This window comes from Octopus sinensis, linkage group LG8 (genome assembly GCF_006345805.1).
Source record: "Octopus sinensis linkage group LG8, ASM634580v1, whole genome shotgun sequence".
Lineage (NCBI taxonomy): Eukaryota > Metazoa > Mollusca > Cephalopoda > Octopoda > Octopodidae > Octopus > Octopus sinensis.
Window position 1 is genome coordinate 106,988,942 of NC_043004.1, and position 12,495 is coordinate 107,001,436.

The 12,495-nt window shown below is 36.8% G+C and overlaps 1 protein-coding gene across 1 annotated transcript in view; it reads left to right on the forward strand.

Annotated features, from left to right (window-relative positions):
• The first annotated feature begins 304 nt into the window (after nt 1-304).
• Nucleotides 305-12,495, forward strand: part of LOC115215192 — a 28,699-nt gene continuing 16,508 nt past the window's right edge. The window contains exons 1-2 of the mRNA XM_029784380.2: nt 305-594; nt 10,390-10,479. Of these exons, the coding sequence (XP_029640240.1) occupies nt 546-594; nt 10,390-10,479 (139 nt within the window). The 5' untranslated portion in view covers nt 305-545. The remainder of the gene's footprint in view (nt 595-10,389; nt 10,480-12,495) is intronic.

Sequence of the window (12,495 nt, forward strand, 5' to 3'; positions counted from 1 at the left end):
TCAAATGAAGCTTCGAGTCAAATCCATTGCCCAAATACAGTTCATTTCTCTTCAAGAAAATATTGCTTTAGTCACGCCTGTTCTTCAACATTTGTGCAATAAAACTAGCTTGCTACTGTCGGCACCACAAAAATAGTTCTGCTATATGCATTGTACAATCTTATTGGTTTATTTGTATTATAAATTTGAACTTATATAAAACTACTTTGGATGAGTCCATTTCTAGCTTGCAACAAACATGTTACCACCTGCTTTCTCACGCACAAAGAAAATGAAAATAAAACCATCTCGGATGAACAGAAATACGCAATTTATGATAAGTACAACAGGTGACTGTATTATATATCAGCTGTCAGGTAAAAACAGGTTGTAATAAATCTCAAATGTAACAAAAAGACGATGGACTGGAATAAAAGAAGGAAGCGATAACAGAAGCAGATTTGTTTTGCTTCTATTCACTTCCAAGTGGAACTTTGGATAAAATAATTGTATTTAGAAAGAACATCAATATCTGCAAGAATTTGATAGATTAAGCGAAACGAACCATGCACAATTTTGGTTTTATACTCACCGTTGCCGTTCTTCTAACTGCGGGTAAATATCCTTCTTAATTGTGCTTTCGGTTTCAATACTTAAAGACTGTATATTCATCTGCCCATGATTACCCACATGTGTGTATGTATGTGTGTGTGTATGTGTATGTGTGTATGTGTATAATATAATATGCGTGCATGTATGTATGTATATGTCTACGTATATATATATATATATATATGGCTATATATATGCATATGCACGCATATATATATATATATATATATATATATGGCTATATATATGCATATGCACGCATATGTACACATACATGTATATATGTATATATGCGTACCTATCTGTGTATGTATAGTAATCTTGTGTAAATTTATATTTAACACGCTCATCTGCAATCACCATTTATATTATATATGCACATATAAATATATACATATATGTATATACATCATATATGTATAATATTTTCTAGCAAAAACTGTCCGACGAACGGGTACGTGAAACTCAGAGTAACAGGTTTTGTTGAATTTTCTGCTGCTTTTAAATAAAGCATATTACTCTACCACTGGTATTTGAGTACTCTTATTTCCATTGTTTCACATTTATGTGTTTACTCCGGTATATATATATATATATATATATATATATATATATATATATATATATATATATATGTGTGTATATATATACACACACATATATATATATGTGTATGTATGTACGTATATATATATATATATATATATATATATATATATATATATATATATATATATATATATATATATATATATATATATATATGTATATATATATATGTATATATACAGTTATGTCTGGGGAGGGTCATTGATTGAAATAAACTCACACGCACACACCTAAACATACACACTGACGCTTACCTATTCAAAACACAATCTACTACGCCACACAGGCGCACGCACACTCACATCTGAACGCACGCACCTAAGTAAACATACATACATCTACACACACAGGCATAAGACTAGTTCTCAGACAGACATAAAGCAGATATGGAAGAGTGAGGGCATGTCGTTGATGAGAAAGAACTCTGACGGAGAAAATTAACAACTGATCGATTGTTCAATCAACACTTTCAAGAAACCACTGATTAGTTAGTTGGTAAAATAAAGAAGTGGTATTGGACTTGTGCGCGTGTTTTAATTCTTATTGGCATAATGACCCTACCTAAACACAAGATTTATTTCAGCATACGAATTCATATCAAGTGCCTTGCGTACAAAATTCAAAAACGACGCATGTGTATATATAATAATAATAATAATAATAATAATAATAATAATAATAATAATAATAAGGAGTGGCTGTGTGGTAAGTAGCTTGCTAACCAACCACACGGTTGCGGGTTCAGTCCCACTGCGTGGCATCTTGGGCAAGTGTCTTCTGCTATAGCCCCAGGCCGACCAATGCCTTGTGAGTGGATTTGGTAGACGGAAACTGAAAGAAGCCTGTCGTATATATGTATATATATGTATATGTGTGTGTGTTTGTGTGTCTGTGTTTGTCCCCCTAGCATTGCTTGACAACCGATGCTGGTGTGTTTAGGTCCCCGTCACTTAGCGGTTCGGCAAAAAGAGACCGATAGAATAAGTACTAAAAGGTGGTGCTCCAGCATGGCCGCAGTCAAATGACTGAAACAAGTAAAAGAGTAAAGAGTAAGAGAATAATAATAATAGGGAATATTATATTGTGTAGCCTTTTTACCAATTATATACTTTTTATTTATTATTTTGTACTTTACTTAATTATTGGTATATTTATCGTATATTTAATTTTTTTTCTATATGGTATAATTTAATTATATCATTGTTATTTCATTGTTGAATTGATAAAAGGTGGTTTTCTCTAATTTATATACATACATACATACATACACACACACACACACACACACACACACACACACATATATATATATATATATATATATATATATATATATATATATATATATATCACGTGATCACGTGACCGACCAGACCATCAGATGTTGTTACACATCGCTGGTCACAATGCGTTCGCATTGTTTTAGCCTTCGAACGACGCCACCCCGCTGGCTAAGCGAGCAGGCCAACAGAAAAAAGAGTGGGAGAAAGAGTGGTGAAAGAGTACAGCAGGGATCACCACCCCCTGCCGGAGCCTCGTGGAACTTTTAGGTGTTTTCGCTCATTAAACACTCACAACGCCCGGTCTGGGAATCGAAACCGCTATCCTGCGACCGCGATTCCGCTTCCCTAACCACTAGGCCATTGCGCCTCCACACACACACACACACACACACACACGCACACACACACATATATATATATATATAATTTTTACTTGCGGCCATGCTGGAGTAACACCTTAAAGAGTTTTAGTTGAAGAAATCAACCCCAGGACTTATTCTTTGTAAGCCTAGAACTTATTCTGTCATGTTCTTTTGCCGACCCGTCAAGTAACGGGTATATAAACACACTAACATCGGTTGTCAAGCGATGGTGGGGGGTTAAACACAGACACAAAGGCATACACACGCACACGCACGCACACACACACACACACACACACGCACACACAGACGCGCACACACACACACACACACACACACACACACACACACATATATATATATATATATATATACACACGACGGGCTTCTTTCAGTTTCCGTCTACCAAATCCACTCATAAGGCTTTGGTCAGTCCGAAGCTATACTAAAAGATACTTGCCCAAGGTGCCACGCAGAGGGGCTGAACCTGAAACCATGTGGTTGGGAAGGAAGTTTCTTATTTCTTTATTGCCCACAAGGGGCTAAACATAGAAGAGACAAACAAAGGGATTAACTCGATTACATCGACACCAGTGCACAACTGGTACTTAATTTATCGACCCGAAAGGATGAATGGCAAAGTCGACCTCGGAGGAATTTGAACTCAGGACGTAACGGCAGACGAAATACCTATTTCTTTGCTACCCACAAGGGGCTAAACACAGAGAAGACAAACAAGGACAGACAAACGGATTAAGTCGATTATATCTACCCCAGTGCGTAACTGGTACTTATTCAATCGACCCCGAAGAAATGAAAGACATAGTGGACCTCGGCGGAATTTGAGCTCAGAACGTAGCGGCAAACGAAATACCTATTTCCTTACTACCCACAAGGAGCTAAACACAGAGGGGACAAACAAGAACAGACAAACGGATTAAGTCGATTACATCGACCCCAGTGCGTAACTGGTATTTAATTTATCGACCCCGAAATGATGAAAGGCAAAGTCGACCTCGGCTGAATTTGAACTCAGAACGTAGCGGCAGACGAAATACTGCTAAGCATTTCGCCCGGTGTGCTAACGTTTCTGCCAGCTCACCGCCTTCTTACCACACAGCCACGCCTGACTAAAGAATAAACAGTTATCATATGGACTTCATTAGCTCACAGCTGTTTCAGCTATAAGATGCAGTGGACTCATATCTGACTGCTTGAGTAACATCTTGAAGCTTCATCAGAGCCTCGAATATGACATGCAGTTTATTTAGGAAAAATGTAATCCTTTTCCCAAATAAATTGCACTTTACATTCGAGGCCCTGCAGAAGCTATAAGTTGTTACTCAAACCCTCGACTATAAGATAAAGGTTTATTCCTTTGTGATCTTATCTTCTTATAACCATTCTGTACTCAACAAACAAAGACAAGTAGTGTAGACAGCAAACACATGTATTAGTTTAACGCTCGGGAAGCGAAAAAGTCTATAATATTTCGACCCTACGCTCTTCTACAAAAAAGGAACACAGAAAGAAACAAGGAGAGAAAATAAAGAATGTGTAGTGATAGCGATCTATCATGACGTGTGCCGGACAGAAGGGTCACACAGAAGAGCTAGGAAGAAGGGGAGATAATAAAGTAGTGGTGATCCCAAAACGAAGGTGCGTGTGCGTGTGTATGAGAGAGTATGTATTTGCGTGTGGAAGAGGGCTGGTGACCTTGACGTGTGCGTGTGTATATGTGTAGGTGTGAAGATGTGGGGCTGGGAAGTGGTCAGTACTAGTGTGTGCGCGGTGGTGTGATGTGATGTGATGTTGTGTGGTATGGTGGTGTATGGTGTAGTGGTGTGTGGTGTGGTGTGATGGTGTTGACAGGTGGAGGAGGCGAGAGTGGGGAAAGCAAAGGTGGGGTGGAGGTAGGCAGAGGGTGGTGGTAGAGGTGGGGTATGTGGGAGTGGGTGCAAAGGGATGGGGCGGGGTGAGATGGGAAGGATATGGAAGGTGGGGTTGGAATGTGTAGTGGTGGGTGGGGTTACGAGGGAGGGGTAACGATGAAGGGGGAAGGAGAAGGTGGGTAGGAGTGAAGAGGAGAGAAGGAGAGTAGGAGTGAAGAGAAGCAGTAGGAGTCGGAGTAAGAGAGGAGAGGTGGGTGGGAAGAAGTAGGTGTGAAGGGGAGAGAGGCGAGGGAGGAGGTTAAATGAAGAGGGGAGGAGAGTTAAGCCCATGTGGTGCAAAGGAGCGAAGAGAGAAGATTAATCTCTGTTCACGGTGCAAACGGGAGTCCGGATGGCCCCTGTGCAAGGACAATCCGAACACGGACAGGTGTTGCAAAGAGTGATCGGTTGAGCGGAAATGGCGCGAGACCGGGGTTTCTTGCCGAGTCGGATGTCTTGGAGGTGTTCCGCGAACCGGTCAGCCAAGCAACGTCCCGTTTGCCCGATGTATAAAGAAGGGCAGAGAGAGCAGGAGATGCAGTAGATGACATTGGTAGAAGTGAGAAGGAGTCGGTGATGTGATAGGATTGATGATGGGTAGAATGTTACTCGTTATTTGACGGGCAACTTTGGGAAAATATTTTTGGCACCATGGGTAATATCAGGAAATATGACATATCTACAAAAGTTATTAAAAATTTAACTTCTATTAAATTTCTTGGTGCTTAAGCAAAATAATGAAATGAATACTAATGTTCAAAAGACTAATATTTATTGCCTTAATATATGATTACATAAAACAGTATTCAAAAGGGAAATGAAAGCAAAATCACTCTCCGAATTAATCTATTACGTTATGGAAATTCACACGCGCACACTTATGTATGTATGTTCCCTCTGCTGTTCTTCCTCAGTCGCTGATTTTCCCTCACTGCGTATGTCTGTATGTGTGTACTATTCCCATGTGCAGTCACCCAGCACCTCATATACTAACTCTCTCCGTATCTCTCCTTTACTCTCTCTCTCTCTCTCTCTTTCTTATGTATGTATATGTGTGTGTATACATACATACATATATATACATGTGATCTCTTAAGCACCACCAGCTCAAATATTTTCTCCTCTGTCTTCCCTCTTTGGGATCTTTCCTTCTCCTTGTTTCCGACGAAGAGCTTCCTTCACTTGTCTTCGTCTTTTGTTTTCTGTTGTATATATATATATATATATATATATATATATATATATATATATATATATATATATATATATATGTATGTATGTGTGTGTGTGTGTGTGTGTGTATGTATGTATTAATATCTTTCTTCAAGACCTACGCACGTTTCCGCTTGAAACTGGTGCACACTGTTAAATATGCGTCTTGGTGTTAATTATCGTTGCAACTTCATCAGGATCTACTTCAACTGTTGGTCGGATATCATCTGAAGATAGTATAAGCTTAACTAAAATTATTCTCTAATGTGGTGTTGGCCTTACTAAAAATACTCATATATTTCGTGAACTTTATGTTACCCTGGTTACTTCAGAACTTATTGCTACTTTCTATCTTAGATTAAGTTAATGCTCAAGAATTTTCCTATGGTTCTTAATTCATGTTCTAGCCTACCATTCACCCTATGTAGAATAGTAATTTTTTTTTCCAAATGTATTAAACTGTTCTTTGTTTTTTATGTTGATATTATTATTAAACTATGGGTCTATTATTTTCTTGTTATTTTGAAATTTAATTTAAATTAATATTTTCCTTGTAATTAATTTTATTCAACTTAAACTTTGTTTTCAAATTTTGAAAATTTTTTCAGTTTAATTTATGTAGGAGTTTACATTTTTGTTCATTATTTGTTATAATTTACTTACTTCTAATTCAAATTTTGGTTGGTCATATGATACAATTATTTAAACCTCTGAAAGGTATATTTCGATTGGTGAACACACCATGTTTCGCTTTCTTGTCTATGGTTTATCGATTTAGATTTTAAGGAAAAGAATTTAGTAAAATTTCTTCTACACACATTTCACGGTTACTCCCTTTACTATATGGTTTAGTTCTACTAGTTATCTCCCAGCTAACTGTGTATGCTTTATTATTATCTTCTACCGACCAAATTATTTTACTTAAGATCGTATTATTTTTCTTATTTTTATCCCTAAACGATAGTTTGTGATTAGCTTTTCTGCGTTTAATAAAGGTCTCGCTAATACCAATGTAGAAATACACCTGTCCTTCTGAAATTACTTTACATTTGTACACCGCATCTTTAATTTTGCAGTTTAATTTTAGCGGGCATGATTTATGCGTTGTACTATCACAATTCGTTTCTCCATTATACTTATATTATCTCCTATTTTTATTTCATTATTTACGTTTGTTCTTTTTAAGTTCTAATTTATTTACTCTATTTTGATTTTCAACAATTTGGGCACAGTTTTCCGATATAGCGTTTGAATTAGTAGTCGTCACTTCTCTATCGTTAATTTCCCTGTTACTATATATTTGGTTATTATCTCTATTTTGATTACTTATTTTTTCAGTGCTGCCCTTTCTAGAAAGCATATTTACTCACTTTAATCCCTTCATAGGATTTTTATCAGTTGCTTCCTTTGCATTGTTTTCCTTATTGCAGTTATTTTTCATGATGTTACTTCTCTATCTAACACACTTATTTCGTTACTGTTAGATATTTGACAGATGTTTTGCCTTACAAGAATTTACGGAGCCGGCGAAATTTTGGTGTTTATGTTTTCTAGCAAAATGCACTGAAACTAACTTGAGAAACTCTTTAGCTATATTATTCGAATATTCAAGCTAAAATTTGGATTATACAATTTTCTTTATTCTGTTTCTTTGTTTTAGGAGCAAAAGGTCTGTTAGATATAAAACCTACTACGGTTAAATGCATCGCTACAGAAGTACGTAACTTTCTAAAAGCAACTATAGCTGAAGATAAAGATATGTGTCTACTAGAATCGGATACTAAATTATTGAAAATATCTGATCGACGATTGCTATAAAACATTATATTTGGGGACGGTCACATTTTGTCAATTAAACACACGCACTGTATACTTGATCTTCACTTCAGCTTTAGTATTACATTTTTTTAAAATTTTAGTTTCTTTATCAAAGTTCTTTCGTCACATCCTGTGATCTCTTCAGCGACTCTCTGTCCCATGTGTCACTTCTTGTTCTGCTTATTCCATTTTTGTAGTGAAGACCAAATATTTAGCGTATGTGTTGAAATAGCAAAATATGACCAATCCCAAGTGTAACAATATCTGCTTCAACATACGATTTCACATCAAGAATCTTGTAAAACAAAGCATAAACATATTATAAGGTAATCTGACATAAATTTCTGATAAAGGGAAAATATACTAGTATTTTATGTCAAGAAAATTAGCTTTTGCAAGGTTATTATTCTTAAATCTAATGCACTGAAGAACGAGGTAATATTTTTCTTAAACTTATCTCATGTCCGTTCATGTTTCACTAGAGAAATGATTTATCATTATGATAAATGTATTTTTGTTATGTGCAAGATCTGGCAAGATTTGGGTTTTTTCAAACAAAATATTTGCTACGTAATTTTCAAACGACAAATCCAACTTTTAACGAATAGTTTCCAACACTTTCGTATCTTTTGTTGTTACTTTTTGTTTCTGATTTTCGTATCTTTTACTTTCTTTGCTTTGTCAAATGCAGACCGTTTGTTATAGACACGAGCGGAGAGCGAATTGTGTGTTTTGAAAGGTTACAACAATTATCCAATATCAGATTTATACTCGCTGAGACTGAAATATCGGTGGAGAAGCTAAAACAAATTAAATGAAAACTGTTCTTTAGTCAACAACAGATAAAAAAAATTAATCTATTTTTCAAAACCCATCACAACTTAAAAGGGAAGATCTCTTTAGGAAGATCATATATTAACCATTAAAATCTTTATATAACTGAATGTTTTGAAATTTCATTTGCCAAGACACCATTCCTCAACACAATCTGAACGCATCGCCAATATAAAACGTTAAAATTTTTAAAAACTTATTATATACCTTAATAGGTGTGTACACTGAATAATTTCATATATACCCTGAAAATGGCATAAACGTTTGAATTAAATTTTAATTATACTTTCGTTAATTTGTATTCTGTCAAAACCTAAACGCTTATGTCTATTCCCATTGTCTTTATATACCTATTTTATTAGTCTTTTACATCTGTTTCTGTTGGCTAAATCTGAAGTAACGAGGAGTACCCGAGGCATTCACAAGTTCTCTGAGATCAATGAGATTTGTTCACTTCCCTTAAAACTTTTGTAAGTCGACGACTGCAGGAATGGTGTGAGTGTGTGTGTGTGTGGAGAGAGAGAGAGAGAGAGAGAGAGAGAGAGAGAGAGAGAGAGAGAGAGAGAGAGAGAGAGAGAGTTCATGTTGGACTTCCTGATGCGGAAGTAATGAATGTAGTGGTTAGGGCAAGGACCTAGTAGGTGGAAGCAATACAGGTGACGAGCAGGCAAGAGATGTCTGAGTGGAAGGGAATAAGGCCAGCCAACCCCAAGGAGTAGAGACAGAGATAATGCCGCTAAGCATTTCGTCCGGCTTGCTAACGACTCTGCCAGCTCGCCGCCTTATAAAACCTCTATAAGCCCAAATTGAGGTCAATAACAGAGTACTGCTTCCATATCTTTGAAAATACAGCTGTCTCAGACATATTTGATTAGCATAAAGTTACTGACAAGTTGCAGTATATAAATTCCTAGCGATATCTGAAGAAGGAATTTTTATATTCCGAAATATTATATCATATCAGACTATGAATAATTAAATTATAGCAGTTATTATAGTCCACTCTGCCTTGTTGTGCTATTCAAGACACGTTATATTTCATAACCATTAAGTGTTTCATTCAGTTTCATATATGGGAGAAGTAAATAGTGACATGATTTTTATTGGTAGTATACAAGGTTAAAGTCTCTGCGAACCAATTTCTGCGGTCAAAAGCTTCATTGTTAGTTTTACTTATTTCATATATTCCACTAATAAATATGAGAGAAATACGAACCTTTTCACTGCCACTTTTTTTTTTTCACTGGAAAGTCAAGCAACTAAATTTCTTCGTTATACTTGGGCATCGTGTAAATAGGTGTAGCCGTGGATGTGTGGCATGACGTGTGCTTTCCAACCATGTGGTTTCAAGTACAGTCCCACAGCACGACACCTTGACCAAGTGTCTTCTATTTTTAGCCCCAGGACAGCCAGAGCCTGATGCATGGATTTAGTAGGCGGAAACTGAAAAAATCCCGTCGTATATGTCTGTGTAGGAGAGTTTGCTTTTGTGCTTGCTCCACCCCGCTTGACAACCGGCTTTGGTCAGTTTACGAACCCGTAAGTTAGTTGTTCTGCAAAAAAAAGCACGGAAAAAATCAGTACCAGACTTTAAAAATAAGGTCGATTTGTTCCTGTAAACCCTTTAAGGATTGACCGCAACCCAACGACTAACACAAGTAAAAGACAAAAGGCTGTAATTTGATTTTATTACATCGAACATTTCTACACCAGTTTGAACTCGTCTAATTGTTTCATTTACTTGAACAGATTTTGTTCATCCTGCCAGCATCGGAAATTGCCCGGTGGTCAAGCATTCTCCAAAAACAAAATGCGAAACCAACGAAGATTGTCCAAAAGGTAAGTTTCCATTAAATGTGATTTACATATTTTTTCGTGAAGGTGAGTGGCCTACTGGTTAGGGTGTTGAGCTCACGATCATTTCAAGATCGTGGTTTCGATTCCTGGACAGGGCGGTACATTGTGTTCTTGAACTAAAACACTCCATTTCACATTCCTTCATTTCATACAGCTATAAATGGGTCACCCTGTGACGGACTTGTGTTCAGAAAGAATATTGTGATCTTAGTCATTTGTTTGCCATGGAAACGGGCTAACCGGCGCCATGAGTCTTCGGACTTGATCTGGTAATGTCTAAGTAATTAACTAACATTTAACATAATAATTTTGTATAACAGATAGGGTGAATAGCGGAGACAGTCAATAAACAACAATTAACAAACATCAGGAAATTAAACAGACTTTGGTTCTTTGATGTCTAAGTTTCGTAACTCTTAAGCATAAATCTAACCTTGATCTTTCTTGAAAGCATAACTAACGTTTTGTCCTAACTTATCATTAGACGCGAAATCCTATTAAACATTAATCTAACCTGACACTAAGCATTAATCCAACAACAAAACATTTCTATATAGCAATGGAAACTGGATTGCTATCTGTCAAGGCGGATCACATGGTGCTATCAGAAATGTCATTAGAACTGGTACTGAAATTCCAACGACATGAAATCCACCACAAAAGATCCCAGTCTTACATATACTATTATTATTTTCTAATTTTGTCAGATGATAGCCGTCTCCCATTAACCCTGATTGTTCTGATTTACTTTCATAAATACATGGCTTATGACGCTACAAATCCATCGTCATAGAGTATCAGAAAATACAAAACGGATCAAGAAATGAAAGGATAATGAAACATCTTTGCGACATTGGATCAAAGTGAAAAAAGGTTGTGCCGCATTTCCGCCACTCTCTCGGTCTCGGTCCCCAGAGCAGGCCCCAGTGCCAAGCATTGCATGATGACTGGTACTATTTTGTCTGCAAGTTTTATGTCAGTGTGTCTTTCTCCAAGAAGGGCTGCCTTCCCCAGGACTTTGTCAAAAGTAACAGGTGCCTCCTCTACCCCTAGGAAATCTATTTTACCCATAGTCGGGACCCATTTTTCCGGGTCAGAGCAAACCTACGAATAATAGTAATTAAGGAGTGAATCCACGCTCTCCTTTCACAACTTCAGAGGTCCCGAACCAGAAACTCACAACCAGATGCTGTTTAATGTCATACTCAGAACATTACATACATACATACATACATACATACATACAGTACACACATACACACACACGCATGCATACATACATACATACATGTATACATACATACATGTATACATACATACATACATACATACATACATACATACATACATACACACACACATACATACATACATACATACACACACATACATACATACATGCATACATACATGCATGCATACATACATACATACATACATACATACATACATACATACATACATACATACATACACACACACATACATGCATACATACATAAACACGCATACATACATACATACATAAACATGCATACATACATAAACACGCATACATACATACATACATACATACACACACACGCATGCATACATGCATACATACACATACGTATACATACATACACTCACGCATACATACGTGTGTGTCTGTGTGTACCAGCGAGGACCAGCTGAAGGGAAACTATATCTAGCCACTTAGAATAAAGAATTCAAAAGTAAGTTTCTTCCTTGCACTCTTGCCAGGAAAGAACTTGCACAGACCTCACCGAGTCTTACACAGATGAAACTTAAGTGTATCAGCGAAAGATTCTGGGAAAATTAGAACAATTACATTGAAAAGAGACTTACCTCTCTTTTCTACCTGCACGCATTTGATTGCTACGATGTCTCTTTAGATATACTTAGGTTGAGCGAAGTCACTGAGTCTGTCTACGTAACAGAATATAAGCTGGAAGTCCAAACAGAGTGACAGTTATGCATCATACACAAGAGGTA